The sequence below is a fragment of the Myxocyprinus asiaticus genome, chromosome 18, assembly GCF_019703515.2.
Source record: "Myxocyprinus asiaticus isolate MX2 ecotype Aquarium Trade chromosome 18, UBuf_Myxa_2, whole genome shotgun sequence".
Lineage (NCBI taxonomy): Eukaryota > Metazoa > Chordata > Actinopteri > Cypriniformes > Catostomidae > Myxocyprinus > Myxocyprinus asiaticus.
This window is the reverse complement of record NC_059361.1, coordinates 31,819,479-31,840,809: the sequence shown is the minus strand read 5'-3', so window position 1 is coordinate 31,840,809 and position 21,331 is coordinate 31,819,479. Positions and strand designations below refer to the sequence as shown.

General features: G+C 39.5%; 1 protein-coding gene across 2 annotated transcripts in view; it reads right to left on the bottom strand.

Annotated features, from left to right (window-relative positions):
- The window catches only part of srgap1a (SLIT-ROBO Rho GTPase activating protein 1a), a 190,739-nt gene that overhangs the window by 98,203 nt on the left and 71,205 nt on the right, over positions 1-21,331 (bottom strand). For both annotated transcript variants that reach the window (XM_051724425.1, XM_051724426.1), the window contains exon 4: positions 11,078-11,140. In XM_051724425.1, coding sequence (XP_051580385.1) covers positions 11,078-11,140 — 63 coding nt within the window. The remainder of the gene's footprint in view (positions 1-11,077; positions 11,141-21,331) is intronic.

The window sequence follows — 21,331 nt, the reverse complement described above, 5'->3', positions numbered from 1 at the left end:
GGATAAGATAAAGTATATTAACATACAAAAAAAAAAATACAAAAAAAAAAAAAAGTGTACAACGCCTTTAAACAATCAACCAGATGCTGTGCAGTTAGTATTTTTGGTACCTTAGCAACTAAGTTCATCAAACTCTGAGCATTTCAGATGAATAACACAGTATGGAGTGCTAGACTCCTGTGATAATATTCCATTATTGTGATATGAAACTGCAAAGTAAAGTGCGGTAAATGTAGTTCAGACCACTTTGAGTCATTGTTTTGGTTAGGTGGCTATTACTCCTAATCAGATGAATTTTCTAACAAGCATTAGGATATGACTCAGAGCATTAGCCTGTACTAACAAGCTAATTATGCCTTAAATGTCAAACTCTTCATGAAGGAGTTCCTAATCAACACTAAAAGGTTTGACACAATGTAAAAAATGTAACAGTGGCACTGCGTGACTGAACATGATAAGCAATGTCAGTAGGCTTTTAAGAAATAAGGAGGAGAAAGAGTCAAGTTTGAAGTGAATGACAATATTGAGACTAGATTTTTACATTTCCTGAAGAAAATTTCTAAAGTAGTGCTTGCCAGTAAATAAAATCTAAAAGGAGATATTAGGCAGATTATTAGTCTCAGTCACCATTTACTTTCATTGTACGGAAAATGATGCAATGGAAGTGAATGTTGACTGAGACTGTCAGTCTCTAACATTCTGCCTTTTTTCCACAGAAGATAGAAATTCATAAGGGTTTGGAACAACATGAGGGTGAGTAAATGATGACAGAATTTACATTTAAGGGTGAACTATGCCTTTAAAACAATACAGCGTAAAAGTGCCTGTCTGCTTTTTCAGCCGTCTTGGTTCTGGTATTTTCCTAGTTATTTCTTCCATAAAATCCTTAATGAAAAAATAAATAAATAAATCTGAAAATCGGACAAAAAGAAAAAGGTACAAAACGAGGTGATTGAGGGAATGTACTAAAATCCCATGAAGCACTGCGAATGGCATAACTGAAAAAAAAAAAAAATTAATATATTTTAAGATTATTGTGAAACAGTGTAATTATAAATTTGCATTTAACTGAATATTTTGCAAAATTCTGTCAAAAAAAAAAAAAAAAAAAAAGTCGCTGTTTGGATTTAAATAAGCAGGTATTTAAGAGCCTATGATTGGATCATTATTGCAGTGATTAATATGTTTCAGCTGGCAACAATTCTTTTAACCCTAACTGATGCAGTGTGTAGCTCCTCATTTCTTAAACAACCATATCGGAAGATGTACCCTGTGGTCGTGGAAAAGATGTTACTGCGTTTCAGAAGGGGCAAATTATTGGCCTGCATCAAGCAAAGAACAACTAAGGAGATTGCTGAAATCACTGGAACTGTGTTAAGAACTGTCCAACACATTATTAAAACATGGAAGGATAGTGGTGAACCGTCAGATTCGTGGAAGAAATGTGGTCGAAAAAAAAAAAACGAATGATCATGATTGGAGATCACTAAAACGCTTAAAGTCACATTGTAAAAAAAATCGCCAGTAGAACTCACGGCTATGTTTAATAGTGAAAGTAAGAGCATTTCCACATGAACAATGCGACGAGAACTTACAGGATTGGGACTAAACAGCTGTGTGGCCACAAGAAAGCCACTTGTTAGGGAGTGGACGTTCGCTACATAGCTCTGTTCGCGTGCGTTGTTGGCTGAGATTCTCTGATTGGCAGATCATTCTCTGCAGGATCATGGGTAGTGTAGTCATTTGCAATAAATTCTGCTATAAAACGTGATTAAAAAAAAAAAGTGAAGTTGATATAACACAGACTGGTGACTTCAGCAGAAGCATATACCATCAATTAACATCCTCGAAGCTCACAGTGGGTCTGTCTTTAAAGGTTTACAAGTTATCGTTAAAAATCCCTTCCCCTGAAGTGAATGGGATTACTTCCGGAACCAGATCTTGCGCTCTATAGTAATAGTGATGTTTCCTTAGCAGGCACCGCTAACAAGACGAAAAGGAAAAGGTGAGAGGACAGCCGTTAGATAGCAAGAAATGAAACCATTAACAGCAAGATACTTTGCAAGATAACGACTTTAATGGTTTTTGTGCCTTTTGCATTATAAGCCTCTTTTGAAACCTGACTGTAACACTCAAGTGTTAAGCTCTGTTCATCAGCTTGGACTGTATTAAAAAATTCTCTCTGCCTTCTCCTCAATCAAAGGTGACTGAGAACCCAGCTGATTACAAGGAGTCATTGATGGTTAGACCCCTGAAAGGAGGGTCAGTCCAGGCCATAATCGCTGTGGCAGTCACGCAGCATTATAATTCATAGTACAGTAAAGCCTCAAAAGGCCTAAAAAGGCAACTTGACTATAAAACGCCAACCAAACTAAATATTGTTTATAAATATGTTCAGTCAGAGCAGCACAGTGCTCTGTTGTCCAGGGATGTATAATTAGACACATGGCTAGGATGGCAGACCAAACCGTGGGCCAGGCTATCCACTTACTGGGCTGGAACTCTGTTTACATTTCTGCTTGTTTTAGAAGGACCAATTTTAGAGTCGCAACAGACCTGTTATTTTACTGGCTGTGGTTTGCATGGAGGGTTTCTGATGCAACGGCCCTAAAGGAGTGTTTCCCTCAGAAGGCTAATTCAGGTCATAAGGAATGATACACTTTTAGACTGATCAAATGGAGCAGTGGTGTGTGATTAAAAGAACAAATGTTCTCCAAATGTAAATGCTACAAAGCTCTTGATGACTTAAATAAAAGAATCTAGGCTGAGGTTTCTCAATGGGTTCCCATGCTGTCCGAAATGACAAAATCACACAGAGCACATTCAACGTTTCAAATACTGATGCATAGGCCAATAAGATTACACTGTGGGTGGAGCTACTCACATGACACATCAAAAACATGCCACGCTTTTGACTGTCACAGCTGGTTAAGACAAAACGTACAATAACTTTGAAGATATGCAATTTAATGCTTTATTGTCTTTCACCTTGTTAGGATATACAGTTAAAGTAAAAACTAACAGATTTAAAGAAAAAACACATAACACAATGTTGCGCTATGCAAACACATAGGACAAGCTCTCAGTCTGCACAGGTGTTTATACAACCTGAGAATACATTAGCATCTTATTAAGACCACAGGGGAAGCAAAGGACACATGAATCTTCAGAGCAGTTGCGGTAGGCCTGACAGCTGCAATTAAAGTGGGGAATTAACTATTGATTATTGGTGTAAGCATTGTAATCTACCAAGGTCAGAGATGTGAAATGTATGCTGAAAGTACAGGCAGTTTTATGGGTCTTTTTCCATTGGCTATGTCCTGTTTGGGTCAGGGAGTTCCGGTCTGCTGCAGTCTCGCAAAGCCAAACTTTTGACTATTGCTTAAAGTCAAGCCCACTTTGCAGCAAAAACTTTCTAAGAACTATCCACTCAGGGGCTGTTCAGATCAAAGAAGTGCTTGCGCTAAAAAAGCTAGATGCAGCACAACATATAGAATAGAATGCAGGTGTCTTGAGCCATGGTGTTAAAAGTTGACGTTCTTTTTAAAAGAATAAGCTATTTAAAAAATGCGGTGCTCCTTCGCGAGACACTGAAAAATGGCAAGATACGGCACAAAGGTTAAAGCACATGTTTGCATAAAAAGACGTAAAAAACAGCAGAAAACGTGTTCAGTGTGAACGACCCCCTAGACAGGACGATATTGTTTGTCTGAGATTTAAAGTGACTAATCACAATTCGTTTTCTTTTTCATGTGTTGTTTAGAGTGTTTTATACCAATGATACCATAATAATAGACCTGCGAGGAGCAAACTCATTCAAATAATGGCACAGTGTCTGTCAACTAATGACTTTATAGAAATCCCCAAATAAATTCCCATAAATGTAAACTTCTGAATCAGTGTCATTATTGATAATGAAAACAGAGTCGCGTGGCGCCATGCGAGATTCAGACATGTGAACAGTGATCTCTGCTTACTTCGCTAGTTTTAATACTTTTTGTGTCATAAATCGATACACCCTGTCAATATTAATGATACATTAACTGTTCTAGGAAGACACTGTCAAAGAATTCAAAATCCACGGGCTCTGGAGACACTAAAAGGCACTTACGTGCTCAAGCTAAAGCCCTCGAGCAGCAGGCCGAAAGCCCGGGAGTCAGTTTGGCCAGTGAGGTGAAGAAAATTCAGCAACAATTGATGAACGTATTGGCAAGAGGAATACGAAACTCACTGATGTGGTTACAAGAGTGGCGGATGCTGAGAAACGGATTGATTATCTGGAGTCATCGGAGAGGGAATTAGCTGCTAACCCGCTAGCGACCCAGGCAGACTTGGAACACATTTGGGAAAAGTTGGAAGATATGGAGAATCGTAACCGACAGAACAACATCCGAATTGTTGGAATTCCCGAGCGAGCAGAGGGTCAGAATATGGTGGAACTTCTGGACGGGCTCTTTCTGAGTCTGCTCGACATTACAGGCCATAAGCTGGAAATTGAGTGAGCTCACAGAGTTCCGGTTCGGAGATCCGTGGAGGGAGACAGGCCCCGATCAATTCTGGCCAAATTTCTGAGATCATCCAATAAAGATCTTGTGTTACGCGAGGCGAGGAGTAAAGGAAGGCTTTCTTGGAAGAACCACAACATTTTCTTGTTCCCAGACTTTGCGAATTCAACAGTAGAGAAATGTGATTGATTCAAGGAATGAAAGAAACTCTTACATCAACGGAAGGTCGCTTTTGCACTGATGTTCCTGGCCAAATTGAGAATAGATGCTAAGGATGGCCGCAAAGTATTTACATGTCCCCAAAAAGCGATGTCCTGCATAAAGTCAATGGAGTAAGTCATTGTGTGATACTCACTTTGCAGCGAGTGGACCGACTCACTGAACATTCACTTGACTTTTTTGGGCGCCTTTTTTGTTTCTTTTGGTGCTGGTTGTGCCTAGCAGCTGGAGTTTGTTTTGTGGAATAACACTCTTTCGGGACAGCGTTGTGGATGAATCTGCACGTTCTTTGTGCTTATGCCTCCTATTGGTTGGAGTTTGTTTTGTGGAGTATTTTTTGCAGGACATTGGAGTGATTAGGTCATCTGTTGCACTCATGTAACAGCCGGCTCACTGAACATTCGTTTGACTGCCTGAGGAAACTGAACAGCTTTTTTTTCTTTTTTTTTTTGTGCTGGTTCTGCTAGCATCTGAAGCATGTTTTATGGAGGAACACACATTTGGGACAGTTATGTGGATGAATCTTCACGTTCTTCGGGTTTATCCCGCCTATTTGATGGAGTTTGTTTTATAGATTTTCTTCTGTTATGTAATTCTGTCTCACAACATTTTTATAGAAACACCAGACTTGAGCAATCCGATGGCAAAGTTGTCATGGGGGCTCTCGTAGGCGTACATGGACTGTTTGAGTTTAGAAGGATGGACGCCGGTTGGCGATGTCGTGCGTGGGGTTAATGTGCACATTTTCTTTTTTCTGTTTGTTTGGTTCTGGGGGAAGTTCGGGGTTTGACTGTTGCACTAATGTTGGAATGTGGTCTTTATAATATTGTTTTTGACACACAATCTATTTTTTCCTCATGTGTCAAAATGTCATACGTTAATATGAGTGGATTATCTCTCTCTGCGTGGAATGTGAATGGGTTGGGGCACCCCATAAAAAGAAGGTAAGTTATTTCTTTTCTTAAACATAAGAAATATGATATAGTGTTTCTTCAAGAAACTCATCTTTCCCCGCAGGAAGCTGAAAAATTTGGGAAGATATGGGGTGGGCATGATTTCTTTAGTGCTGGCTCAAGTAAGAGCAGGGGAGTCATTACATTGATAAATAGCATCTACAATTAAAATGTCTCAAACAGAGTAAAGATAAATTAGGAAGAGTTACTGTTTTAGCTGAAATTCAGGGGCAAAGGTTGATTTTGGCTAATATTTACGCACCTAACGCTGATGATCAGGGCTTTTTTATAGATCTTGAAGGGATGTTGCAAGTCGCTGGCACCCCTCATGATATAATATTGGGAGGAGACTTTAATCTTTTGATGGACTCAGTCCTTGATCATAGTGAAGCAAAAGTGTGTAAGCCTCCTAGAGCAACAGTGACGCTTCACAGGATGTGTAAAAATCTTGGTCTTACAGATATTTGGAGACTTTTGAACCCATCTGGTAGGTTGGACTTTTAAACATTTCATCTGTTGTTGACTGCTCAATTGGAAACATATTAGTCTTAGATCATGCCCTGGTGAGTTTAGAAATGTTGCCACATACAGACAAAAAGAAACCATATAGTTGGAGCTTTGATGTATCCTTTTTGCAAAATCCTGAATTCCAACAAATGTTAAAGGCTGAAATCAATGTTTATATGGGGACCAACTGGTCCTCAGTATCCTCTGTGGGTGTGGCTTGGGAGGCATTTAAGGTGGTTGTTAGGGGTCGGATCATACAGTATGCCTCATTCACCAAAAAATCCAAAGCACAAAAACTCGTGGAATTGGAAGGGAATATTAAAAGTGCCGAGGCCAAATGTCGTCGAATGGCCTCAGGAAATTGACACGATCAAAATACAGATATAATACTATTTTGTCGTGGAAGGTGGAGTTTTGGCTATTCAGGGCAAGACAGTCATACTTTGTGTCGAGGGACAAAGCAGGGAAGCTTTTGGCTAAATATATAAAGCAGAGAGAGTCCTTTTCTACCATTCCCTCAGTTAAATCTGATGGTGGTGAAATTTTTACCTCTGCCATTGATATTAGAATTCTTTAAAAGCATTATTATCTTGATCTCTATAGTTCCACGTCTTCATCTACTGATGAAGATATTAGAAACTTTGAGGAACCATTAGAACTCCCTAAACTGACAAATGAGCAAAACAATTCTCTTGATTCTGAGACAACCTTGGAGGAGCTTTGCAAGGTAATTAAGGCCTTGCCTACAGGCAAGGCTCTGGGGCCAGATGGCTTTGCCACTGAGTTTTTTAGAACTTTTGCTACAGAATTGGCTCCACTTTTGCTAGAAGTTTATATGAAATCATTAAAGAATGGAAAGCTTCCACCAACCATGATGCAAGCCCGGATCAGTCTGATTCTTAAAAAGGATCAAAGATTCAAGCGAGTGTAAGAGTTACCATCCAAATTCCCTGATCCATCTAGATAAAATATTGTCAAAAATTTTGGCTAACCGATTAAGTTATGACATCTCTTATACATATAGATCAGGTGGGGTTTATTCAGGGCCATAGCTCTTCTGATAACATTAGGCATTTCATCAATATCATGTGGTCAGTGGCGAATGATCAGACTCCGGTCGCTGCCATCTCACTTGACGCCAAAAAGGCATTTGATATGGTAGAATGGGATTATCTTTTTAAGATTTTGGAAATGTATGCGTTTGGGAGTATGTTTATTGGATGGATTAAGTTACTTTATAGACACCCGGTAGCGGTGGTACAAACAAATTGATTAATTTCAGATTATTTTCCTCTGGATAGGGGCACCCGGCAGGGTTGCCTTTTTCCCTATTATTGTTCTGTCTTGCCCTGGAACCATTAGCAGCCACGATAAGAAAGGAGGATAATTGTCCAGGGGTGATGGCGGGAGGTGTGACGCATAATCTTCTGCTTTACGCAGATGATATTTTATTATTCGTCTCTGACCCTTCTAGATCTATGCCTTGCCTCCACAGAATTATTCACTCCTTTTCTAAGTTCTTGGGATACAGAGTTAATTGGTCTAAATCCAAAGCTATGTATCTGACAGCATACTGCTTGATAACGGCTTTTCAGCCGGGAGCCTTTCAGTGGCCCAAACAGGGCATTAAGTATTTGGGCATTTTATTCCCAGCAAATTTGTTTGATTTAGTTAGAGTTAATTTTGACCCTTAAATAAAAAGTTTTTTGAGTGATGTGGGCAGGTGGGCTTCATTACATTTGTCGATGATTGGGAAGGTTAATGTTTTTAAAATGAATTCAACTACCTGCTACAGTCTCTCCATATAGATGTCCCCCTCTCTTATTTCAAGCAATTTGATAGCATAGCAAAGTCCTTCATTTGGAATGGGAAACATCCCAGATTACATTTCAGTAAGCTGCATAGGTTGATTGACAAAGGTGGGCTAGGCCTACCCAAGATTTAGTTTTTATTATTATGCGTTCAGTCTCAGACATTTGGCTCATTGGGCGCTTTCGCCTGAGAAAGCCCCTCCCTGGTTTTGTATTGAACAGGAAGTTCTTGCCCCTATTTTGCCATTGCAATGCCTTTCTATCAAACTAACTGGATAAGTTAAGTTACACCCAGTTATCTCGCATTTGCACTCAGTATGGACAAAAGTGTCCAGTGTTTAATTCAGAAATTTATTTAAATGTTGCCTCGAGCATATGGCTGAACCCAAAATTATGTATTAATAAGTCCCCTTTCTGCTGGTCAGAGTGGATTGTGAGTGGGTTACTACACTCGGTGACCTATATGAGAGTGGAGTGTTGAGATCCTTTGAAAATTTGGTTCAACATTTTGAGAATCCCAGATCTCAGTTCTTTAGGTATTTACAGCTGCGCCACCTGCTCTGTACTATCTCTGGGAGTAGCATACACCTCCCTAAAGCAGCAGATACTCTGGGTGGGGTGATTACCACTTTTGGAAAAGGTCATGAGGCATCAGTGTATTACTCCCTGCTAATTCATAGTCTGGGGAACGGAGCTTTATCTTCTTTAAAGAGATTATGGTAGAAAGATTTAAACTTGGTATTGGAGGAGGGAGAGTGGGATAGGATTCTAAAAAACATCAAGTCTGCATCTAGAGACACAAAAATTAAATGCGCCTTATACAATTTAAGATTTTACATCGATTCTATTGGACCCCCTCTAGATTGTATAGGATGGGTCTTAAAGACACACCCACCTGCTGGCAATGCCAATCAGAGGATGGAGACATAATCCATGTCTTTTGGTGGTGTGTTAAGATCCAGGAGTTTTGGTTGAAGGTTCAGAATTTTGTGTGTGATGTATTGGGCACTCGGGTTTCATTTTGCCCCAGACTCTGTATTTTGGGCGATGGGGTGGTCATCAATGTAGAGAATAGACACATCAAGAGTTGGGTCCTAACCAGTGTCATGATCGCCAGACATAGTTTTAAGGGGATGGAGGTCGGCTGGAGCACCCTCATTTCAGGAGTGGTGCTCAGAGATGGGGAGGGTGGTGGCCTTTGAAGAAGGGTCATTTAGATGACTGGGGAAATTGAACTTGTTTGTGGGGAAATGGGGCGGATATCTGGTGTTTCTGGATGTGTGATTATTTTTTGTGTGTGTGTGTCTACAATCATGTATGACCACTGGGATGTTGCTGGTGGCCAGGGTGGGGTTGGGGATTGGGAGGGATAATAGTGGGGGTTAATTGTTGATTCTGTGTATATATGTTTTGTTTTTCTATGTTCAATATGTGAATCAATAAAAAATAGTTAATCAGAGATAATGAAAACAAAAACAAAATGAAAACATTTTCGTTAACTGAAATAGAAATAAAACAATTGGAAAAACAACAAAAACGTAATACATTTTCATGACTACAAAATGTACTGAAATAATACATAATATTTAAAATAAAATATTGCATTGTATACAATTCATTGTATATTTAAAAATTTTAAACTTTACATCCTGCCTTCAATAAACATAAAAAAATGCCATGACAGCGATAACACTAGACAGCCCTGAGAAATATTTTAAAACACTGAAAAAACTAAAACTAAGCCTCGAATGAAAACCAAATGCTATTTCTAAAGCAAAGAAAAGGCCCCAGAAGCTTCCACCAATTACTACTTTTCAAGGTGATTCAATTGATTCTGTTACTTCATATAAATATCTTGGGATTTTAGTTGATGATAGTCTTTCTTTTCAGCCCCATATTCAGCAACTTACAAAAAAACTGAAGCTGAAACTGGGATTTTATTTCAGACATAAGGCTTGTTTTTCTTTTGAGGCTAAAAGGAGGCTGGTGTTAGACACATTTTTGCCTATGCTGGACTATGGTGATATTTTATATATGAATGCTTCTGCCCAGTGTTTGAAATCAACTGACACCCTTTACCATGGAGCACTGAGATTTATTCTAAACTGCAAAACTGTTACTCATCATTGCACTTTATATGAAAAGGTTGGCTGGCCTTCTCTAGGCACCCGTAGGCTCAGTCACTGGCATATTTTTATCTATAAAGCCATTCTGGGGTTTCTCCCATCTTATTTGTGCATTTTTATTATTTTTAAAAGTAGCTGTTATTCACTTCGGTCACAGGACCTTATTTTACTAACTGTCCCTAATGCTAGAACTAATCTTGGCAAAAGGGCTTTTATGTACACTGCTCCATCGTCTTAGAATGCCTTACAAGGTAGCCTAAAAATGGAAAAACTTGTCCCACTAAGTGTTTTTAAGTCATTGATGAAAGCTTTTGAGACCGATTCTTTGTCCTGTCAATGTTTTTAACTAGTGTTGTTAGGTTTTTGATTGTATTTTTTTATTTTATTTGTTTCATGTTGTCTGTTTGTAACTGTGAAATGACTTGCTGCTGCCTATCTTGGCCAGGACACTCTTGAAAAAGAGATTTGTTATCTCAAGAGCCTTTCCTGGTTAAATAAAGGTTGATAAATAAATGAAAACTAAACTAAACTGAAAGAAAAAATTTAAATTTAAATTAAACATTTAAAACTATAATGACTGTCCAAAAGTTGCAATTAAGTTAGCCAATCAGAACTGAGCTTGCAATTTTGGCAAGTGTTTAGCATTTCAGTGAGCAATATGCATCAGACAATCACTGGAACAAACTGTAGGCAGTCTGTGGGTGTAACGTGTCAGGCTAAGACAAGGTCTGCTGTAGCCTAAAGCTATGGTTTCCAAAATGATATGAGTATGAAAGTTTTTTTACTTTGAGGAGCTCACAAGAGGTCATAGCAGATGGTTCAACTATAGTTTAACCGGCCCAGTACAGCCTGTAGCTTCTCAAATGTCAACCATCCTGCTTTATTAATTAAATATGCATTGGCTTGAAATCAGACTAAGAGGCTGTCACAGAGAGTGGTCTCATCACAGTATTTACCGTATAGAGCTCGTTGAGGACTTTCATCAGATCCTCTTGCAGCTGAAAGGTGATTTCTTTACTCTAAAGAGTGAGAGAGAGAGAGAGAGAGAGAGAGAGAGAGAGAGAGAGATACAAAAAAATGGAAGAGGCATCAGCAATCAGGTCACATTTCACTAACTGAAAACATATGTGCTTTAAGCATGTGTTTGTGTGTGTGCATGTGTGCGTGCGTGTGTGTGTGTGTGTGTGTGTGTGTGTGTTCACACTGTAAATTCCAATGGTGTGCTAGTTTGAACATTGAATGATATGCTATCTATCAACAAATTACTGTGCACAGCATGAAGCATTTAATGTATGCATATAAACATGACTCCCTGGCCTTACAAGCATACTACATCAAACATACAATTTATTTAAAAAATAAAAAAATAAATATAAAAAAAATTAAACTTCAGCTTTTTACTAACACCTAATCGCTGTCAGTAGTAATCAACAGAAACATATACATATGTAATCAAACAAACAATAAACCAAAATTTGCAATAAATTAACAAGCTATACAATGAACTATGTCTAACACAATGACACTGTATACACACTTTTACACCAGCTCTTTACACTGAAGATTTGCACGTTGCAGTTGTACCATTTGCTTCAAGTTTTAGCTTGTGTGGATTACCTATGTGCAGCTGATCTTTCTGTCTCGCAGGGCACTCTAGACTCCCACTAACCCAATTATATCTCTACTAATCTGATTCCACGCACCATTCCTAACAATCAGTCAATGCTCAAGGGTTCTATGAGCAAATCCTTCTGCTACAGCTTTTGCATAGACTGGAGTCAATCTGGATAACCCAGAGGCAACAACTTCTTTAAACAAAACAATTTTTTCTCACTGTATGCATGTGTAAGGGACTGGAGATATTATCCTTATTCAACACTCTGTGGATTTCGGTCATTGGTAAAACTTTACAATATGGTTGTATTTGTTAACATTTGGAATTATGAACAAACAGTGAACAATATACTGTATGTTAACAGAATTTAGTAATCTTTGTTAATTAATTAAAATAAAATTGTTCATGCTTAGTTCATGTTAGATCATTTTGCATTAACTTATGTCAGTGTATACAGCTTTTACATTTAAAAATGTATTAGTATATGCTGAAACTATTGTTAACAAATGCAACCTTATTGTAAAGTGTTACCCAGTCATTTCAGGGTAATTTCATACTAGAGTTCACGCTGTGTGAGAGAAAATGGGGATGGTGTGGTGTATGAAGTTAGAGGGGGGGAAAGGGTTTGCAAATGTGAAGCTTCATCATGCAACATAAAATGTAAACTTTTATTGCAGCAAACTCTGACATAGGCATCTGTTGATCTGTTGAAATTGCCATTTAAACCTGTATGTGTCACCTTGTGTGTCTGTAACAAGGCCAAACATTCAAGGGTATGTAAACTTTTGTTCAGGGCCATTTGGGAGATTTCTGTTACCATTATGATTTAAAAAGGAGCCAAACAACTATGTGATAATAAATGGCTTCATATGATCACTATCCTTAAATAAAAGACAGTTTTTTTGCATGATCAGTCATATTTTCAAAATCCATGCCAAAATTTCACAATTTCTGCCAGGTTATGCAAACTTGAGCACAACTGTATATACATTTTGAATATTAATGAATCACTGTCATGAATATTAATTAGGAAACAATTTTCAACTTAGAAATTTCTCAAAGTGGGAAGGGCCCTCACAGTAATAACGGTTGCTACACTCCTGCTCAAAACAAATCTTAAGCATTCATATCCCTTAAAAACACTCCGTCATAGCTTTCTCTAATGTCAAAGCGCTCTAATATGACTTAAATTGTCCTGGAATGCAAGTGTAACACAGGTCACATGTGTTGTCAGGAGGTCAAGAGTTAAACTAATCCAGTTAATGTCTTCAAACAACCATACTGCACTCTTTTACACTACCTCTCAAAAGCAAACACAAGAGCCGACAGCTGTGTGTTTGTACATGTGTTCACATCCAGACACACAGAGGAACACACACACACACACACTGCTTAATGCGAAGTTCATCAACCGTGACTCACAGTACAGTACAGGCAGTCAAGCCAAGTTGGGAATGGAGTAAAAGATTGAGAAAAGGGAGTGGTTTAATGTATACAGGTGCAGTCAAAACCAGACTGAATATGGCTGATTACACATTAGGAAGAGCCTAGAGTTAATGGTATTTAAACTGAATGGGATGCCCTAAAACAGATATCTGGAAATCTTGAGATGTCCAACAACAGATACAGTTAAAGACAGAAGTTTACATACACTTAGGTTAAAGTCATTAAAACTAATTTTTTAATCAATCCACAGATTTCATATTAGCAAACTATAGTTTTGGCAAGACATTTAGGATATCTACTTTGTGCATGACACAAGTAATTTTTCCAACAATTGTTTACAGTCAGACTGTTTCTTTTCAGACTTTCTTCAGTCAGACTTTTAATTGACTATCACAATTCCAGTGGGTCAGAAGTTTACATACACTAAGTTAACTTTGCCTTTAAGCAGCTTGGAAAATCCCAGAAAATGATGTCAAGCCTTTAGGCAATTAGCCAATTAACTTCTGATAGGCTAATTGGAGTCAACTGGAGGTGTACCTGTGGATGTATTTTAAGGCCTACCTTCAAACTCAGTGCCTCTTTGCTTGACATCATGGGAAAATCTAAAGAAATCAGCCAAGACCTCAGAAAAACAATTGTGGACCTCCACAAGTCTGGTTCATCCTTGGGAGCAATTTCTAAAGGCCTGAAGGACCCACATTCATCTGTACAAATAACAGTACGCAAGTATAAACACCACGAGACCACGCAGCTATCATACTGCTCAGGAAGGAGACGCATTCTGTCTCCTAGAGATGAATGTAGTTTGGTGCGAAAAGTGTAAATCAATCCCAGAACAACAACAAAGGACCTTGTGAAGATGCTGGAGGAAACAAGCAGACAAGTATCTATATCCACAGTAAAATGAGTCCTATATCAACATAACCTGAAAGGCTGCTCAGCAAGGAAGAAGCCACTGCTCCAAAACCGCCATAAAAAACCCAGACTACAGTTTGCAAGTGTACATGGGGACAAAGATCTTACTTTGAGAAATGTCTTCTGGTCTGATGCAAAAAAATTTAACTGTTTGGCCATAATGACCATCGTTAAGTTTGGAGGAAAAAGGGTGAGGCTTGCAAGCTGAAGAACACCATCCCAACCGTGAAGCATGGGGGTGGCAGCATCATGTTGTGGGGGTTCATTGTTGCAGGAGGGACTGGTACACTTCACAAAATAGATGGCATCATGAGGAAGGAAAATGATGTGGATATATTGAAGCAACATCAAGACTTCAGCCAGGAAGTTAAAGCTCGGTCGCAAATGGGTCTTCCAAATGGACAATGACCCCAAGCATACCTCCAAAGTTGTGGCAAAATGGCTTAAGGACAACAAACTCAAGGTATTGGAGTGTCCATCACAAAGCCCTGACCTCAATCTGATAGACAATTTGTGGGCAGAACTGAAAAAGCATGTGCGAGCAAGGAGGCCTACAAACTTGACTCAGTTACACCAGTTCCGTCTGGAGGAATGGGCCAAAATTATAGCAACTTATTGTGAGAAGCTTGTGGAAGGCTACCCAAAACGTTTGACCCAAGTTAAAAAATGTAAAGGCAATGATACCAAATACTAACAAAGTGTATGTAAATTTCTGACCCACTGGTAATGTGATGAAAAAAAAATAAAAGCTGAAATATTTTCTTTACTATTATTCTGACATTTCACATTCTTAAAATAAAGTAGTGATCCTAACTAACCTAAGACAGGGAATGTTTAAAATGTCAGGAATTGTGAATTGAGGAATTGAAAATTAAAATGTCAGGAATTGAGTTTAAATGTATTTGTCTAAGGTGTATGTAAACTTCTGACTTCAACTCTGTCTTCAACTCTGTCTGAAATCTCAGGATGTCCTACAACGAATATGTGGAAATCTCAGGATCTCCTACAACAAATATCTGAAACTCTTGAGATGTTCTACAGCAGATATTTGGAAAACTTGGAATGCCCTATAACAGATATCTGGAAATCTTTGGGATGTCCTTCAACAGATATCTGGAAATCTTTGCATTTCCTACAACAGATATCTGGAAATCTCTGAATGTCCTACAATAAATATTTGAAATCTTGTAATGTCCTACAACATATTTCGGGAAATTTCTGGATGTCCAACAATAGATATCTATAAATATTTGGGATGTCCTACATTAGATATCTGGAAATTTTAGCATTTTCTTACAACAGATATATGAAAAAATGTGGGATGTTCTATGATAGATATCTGTAAATCTTTGGGATGTCTTACAACAGATATCTGGAAATCTTTCAGATGTCCAACAACAGATATCTGGTTATCTTTCAGATGTCCAACAACAGATATCTGGTTATCTTTGGGATGTCCTACAACACATACCTGGTTATCCTGTAATGCCTTACAATAGATACCCATGCCCTCCTCCTCGTCACACTCCTCCCTGACCGATTCAGGCTGGGGTGCCACCGGTCTAAATAACTCCCCCCATCTCAGGGGGGGAGATGCTGCCCTTCTGGCCGTTCTGTCAGCCGGTGGTCCACCCTGCCTCTGTGAACCTGGGGGGAGAGACGAGGGGAGGCGTGGGGAGAGGAAAAGGGCGAGCAGAGACACAGAGAGAGAGAGAGAGAAAGAGAATTTGCTCGCCAGCTCCCACAGGCGCTGTCGCCCGGTCCTCAACCGCTCCTCCACCCTCTGGCGAACACCAGCTCACTCCTCCCCGGCGGACGGCAGTGAGTCTTCCGGCCCCTGGCAGACGGAACCGCTCCTTCCCTTCTCGGCAGATGGCCGCGGCTCCTCCAGCTCTCGGCGGACAGCAGTGACCCCTCCGTCCCCAGGCAGACGGCCATGGCTGCTACCCTGGCGGATGGCAGTGGCGAGGACTCCGCGACAGCGAATCCCTCCTCCCTCCCAGGTTTCTGCACCACTATAACAGTATAAAGGACGGGCAAGGAGGAGGCGGGAACCGGCAGAACAGTCAACATAAACTTTAATGAGAACTCAACTTAAAACAAACGTGTACAATGCAGCTGCGTGTATCTCTCTCTCTCTCTCGAACCGGTGTCTCCGGCCGCCCCTTATCTCACTCTCCCACTGATCAGCCGATTCAGCGCCGGCCGTGCTCCATCACAGCCCTGCCACGCCCTCCTCCTCATCACAGTTGTATTCCTTGTTTGTAAGGTGCTTTGGATAAGTGTCTGATAAAAGTACAATATAAATGTTAATGCAATGCAACTGAATCACAGGCATGTTTCCTTAAAGCACACCATTTCAAAGATCCCATACCAAGCCTAATCATCACTTTTCTGTTAATGTGGGACATGGGATCTCAAGCTTGCATATGGATGTCCCTGACTTTGCAACTTAGATGCTGGGCTTGTACACGTCATGTCAAGGTAGAACTACATCCGTATGTCAACTTTAAGGACTACATAAATAACCATACCAATACTCTGGATATACAGAATTACAATGTTCCATTAAAATTAATCTAGCTATAAAACACTGACAACCTCCAAGGCACGAACATGAGAGTTGACAGAAGCAGAGCTCATGTAGAAACCAGTAAAAAAAAACAATCCATGTCAAACAGTTAAGTCACAGTGGTGGTAGTAGACTTTACATGTATTCATTTGGCAGACAATTTTATTTAAAGCAGCTTCCAGTGCATTCTAGGTATACATTCCAAGAATACATCTGGGTATGTATTAATAGTGCCATGCATTACCAGTTGAGCTGGAACTAAATAAAAATGCTCACAGCAGTATAACATATGTGATGCCTCTAGATAGCTTTACAGCATCATATTTTATGATCAGGTCTCCCATAGTGGAATTCTATTTATTCATGCCTGTATTGTGTGTTTCAATTCATACTTTACTACAGTATTATGTAGTACATACATCACTGGCTAAATAAAGGCTAAATAAAACTTGTTCAGAGAAAGACTCTGGGTTTATCAACTAGATTGATAAGGTGAGCATTGCTAAGAAAATGATTGGCGTCCATGAAAGACCAAACTTCTCCTTTGAGCAATTAAGTGAGTCATGAGAATTCCAAATCTACCTTGTATTCTATAAATACTCTTCAAAACTAGTGAAAGCATAAATAATGAAAACAAAATGCATGTGATGAAATCTGTTCAACCGTGATGGAATTCCTCATTGTAAATGCAACCTAGAAGCATGTGCTCCATCTGCGGTGGGATGCTCGAATGATGCATTGGTAATGTATATTACATTTACAACATCACTCCACAGATCTTTTAGCACATCCTTTCCCATTTAGATTTTCATTCTTTTTAAGGAACCTCAATTCCTAGAGTTTGAAAAAATAAAATATTTGAAGGAAGGACTGAAGGAACCGAGGTGTTGAATACACGTCACGCGTCATGTCTGCCGACTGTGGTCCAATTTACACGTATACATGTTAGACAAAGCTGAGCTACAATCGCAAATCGCTTTAACATCTTTCAGTTGAACTTAAGTGTTTACATTATTTTTTTTTTATTATTGTTTTAGTCTGAATGAAATCGAACTTTTAAATTGCATGTAGACGTACTGATTACTTACCAGACGTACTGTTTACTTATCAACTAATGCCTTGGGACTTCTTAAAAACAGTGTGGGACGAGTAATACGGCAAAGTTAAATACTTAGGGTTATGGGTTTGTTCAAATGAGCAGCTGTAATAATGATGTTTGCCTTAGCAAACAAAACTTACAAGTCTCTTACTATCTTTCAAATAAACATTCTCAAAGTCTACCTCTTGGAAGAAGAGCGTGAGAGAGTGCCTCATTGTGACACTGTTGCAGCTGTGCCTCGGAGGGCTGAGGAGAGTGCAAGGGCTTCAGACTTCTGTGTGTGGGGATCATTACTGAAATTATGTTGTGATCAAAGGAAGCGGGGTGCACTGATTACAGGGAAGGGCAGTTTTAACTCCATGGGTGACTGACTGCCCCCCACAAACAACATACAGTGCCTTTGAGGGGAACCAACCCACTACCCTATCTCTTCTGCCACTCTAATCAACACATTGAGAGAGAAGAGAGCAAGATGTTATGTGAAAGAAGTGGCCTTGTTATATAACTAGTCACATAAGAGCTGCATACTTATAAGTGTTTATGTAAACAGGGGCAATAGAGGGAGACCTGCCTTTTTGAATATGTCATTATATTTGCAGATTATGAGATGTATTAATAGACAACTAGTTGTTTTTACTATAAAGCCAAGGGCATCTCCTCCACTGTGATGTAGATGTATTTATTACCCTTGAATGTAAGGCACACATTGTTCTGAAAACCACTGTGAGGAGCACTAAGGAGACATAAATAGAGTTTTTAACCCTGCTTACTGTAATGGGTACCTTCCCCTTGTGTAAGCATGCAATAATGAAAGAAGGGTACAACACTCCACATAAGACCATGATTAAATTTCCAACACATACCCACTTCCACCAAAATAGTGCTGGTACCAAAACTGATGCTTTGCCGGGAGACCTCGGCTCATGTTTCCACTGACTTGAAAGCTGAACAAATATGTAATAGTTTTACTTTTAGTTGTGAGAAAGTAATTTAATATCCAAAGTTATTTAATTTTGGCATTATTGTGCCATTATATGCTTTTATGGAAAGGTTAAAAGTTATTTAAATAGATAATGAATACAAATCATAGTAATCAAATTATACATAAGATATACACTATATTGCCAAAAGTATTCGCTCACCCATCCAAATAATTGAATTCAGGTGTTCCAATCACTTCCATGGCCACAGGTGTATAAAATGAAGCACCTAGGCATGCAGACTGCTTCTACAAACATTTGTGAAAGAATGGGCCGCTCTCAGGAGCTCAGTGAATTCCAGCGTGGTACTGTGATAGGATGCCACCTGTGCAACAAGTCCAGTCGTGAAATTTCCTCGCTACTAAATATTCCACAGTCAACTCTCAGTGGTATTATAACAAAGTGGAAGCGATTGGGAATGACAGCAACTCAGCCATGAAGTGGTAGACCACGTAAAATGACAGAGCGGGGTCAGCGGATGCTGAGGCGCATAGTGCGCAGAGGTCGCCAACTTTCTGCAGAGTCAATCGCTACAGACCTCCAAAGTTCATGTGGCTTTCAGATTAGCTCAAGAACAGTGCGTAGAGAGCTTCATGGAATGGGTTTCCATGGCCGAGCAGCTGCATCCAAGCCATACATCACCAAGTGCAATGCAAAGCGTCGGATGCAGTGGTGTAAAGCATGCCGCCACTGGACTCTAGAGCAGTGGAGACGCGTTCTCTGGAGTGACGAATCACGCTTCTCCATCTGGCAATCTGATGGACGAGTCTGGGTTTGGCGCTTGCCAGGAGAACGGTACTTGTCTGACTGCATTGTGCCAACTGTGAAGTTTGGTGGAGGGGGATTATGGTGTGGGGTTGTTTTTCAGGAGCTGGGCTTGGCCCCTTAGTTCCAGTAAAAGGAACTCTGAATGCTTCATCATTCAAGAGATTTTGGACAATTCCATGCTCCCAACTTTGTGGGAACAGTTTGGGGATGGCCCCTTCCTGTTCCAACATGACTGCACACCAGTGCACAAAGCAAGGTCCATAAAGACATGGATGAGCGAGTTTGGTGTGGAAGAACTTGACTGGCCTGCACAGAGTCCTGACCTCAACCCGATAGAGCACCTTTGGGATGAATTAGAGCGAAGACTGCGAGCCAGGCCTTCTTGTCCAACATCAGTGTCTGACCTCACAAATGCGCTTCTGGAAGAATGGTCAAAAATTCCCATAAACACACTCCTAAACCTTGTGGAAAGCCTTCCCAGAAGAGTTGAAGCTGTTATAGCTGCAAAGGGTTGGCCAACGTCATATTAAACCCTATGGATTAAGAATGGGATGTCACTTAAGTTCATATGCGTCTAAAGGCAGATGAGCGAATACTTTTGGCAATACAGTGTATATAAAAAATTGTGCAGTGTGTCAGAAACAAGAATGTGGTGTCTGTAAACTGAATGCGCATAATCTCTTGAAGCATAGACACCTTTTTTAATATAATGAGAGCAATGACAATGTAGTTTTGTTTTGTGTTTTGAAATGTTGCTGTTTCGAAAACTGTACTTGGTGAGGACAATATCCCACCTCTCAGTTAGTGACATTAATGGTACCTGATTCTAGACCAAGAGATTAAAAGGAATATTCCGGGTTCAAAACAAGTTAAGCACAATTGAAAGCATTTGTGGCATAATGTTGATTACCACAAAAAATTATTTGGACTTGTCCCTTCATTTCTTTAAAAAAAGCAAAAATCGAGTTTAGAGTGAGGCACTTTCAACAATGGGCCAATATTTGAAAGGTTTAACAGGCAGAAACATGAAGCTTATAGTATTATAAAAGCACTTACATTAATTCTTCTGTTAAAATTCTATGTACTCTTATGAATTATTTGAGCTATAAAGTTGTTTAAATCGTAATTTAAAGGGATTACAGGGTTTACAGTGTTGCGTCTTCAGGCAAAAAAAGTTGTAAAATTGGTATAGCTCTCAAAATTAATGCGTATTAATTTAAAATGTTTAACGCGTTAATTTTTCTTAATCGCTGTTAATGCATTTATCGTTAATACATTCACACTGGTGTGAAAGGTGGAAACTTTGGATTGTATTCGCCCGGAGTCATTACACTGACGCACACACCACAGCGCCAGAGCCCTTCTACCAAGGATAGCAAACAAGCTTAGCACTGCAGTCCCATAGACATTCTATGGGTAGAACTGTCTTATCGTGCTAAAGTTGACCATTATGTGCCCTCCAATGATAGAGCCGCGGAGGTTGTTATCTCATTAAATAAAAGAATCTTTGACAGTGCTACCCTGTCAGTGATAAAATTATGGAGAAAGGAGCTCCAAGCGCTATTTGATGTACAAAACAAGCCCTATGTAAGGTGCATGGTGAGTTCAAAGAGGCGCTCGATGCTGGTGTTGCTGCCCTGACACGAATCATGAATGCAGCTTCACAATTGCTGTAGGAAAGCTGATAGACACAGTCTACCGGCAGATTAATAGTATGGATGATGAGAGTTTAAGAGATTTAATGCCTATTGCAATGAATATGCAACCTATGTGGGGACTAGTGGGGACGAAAACGTTAATAAAGCATTATATTGC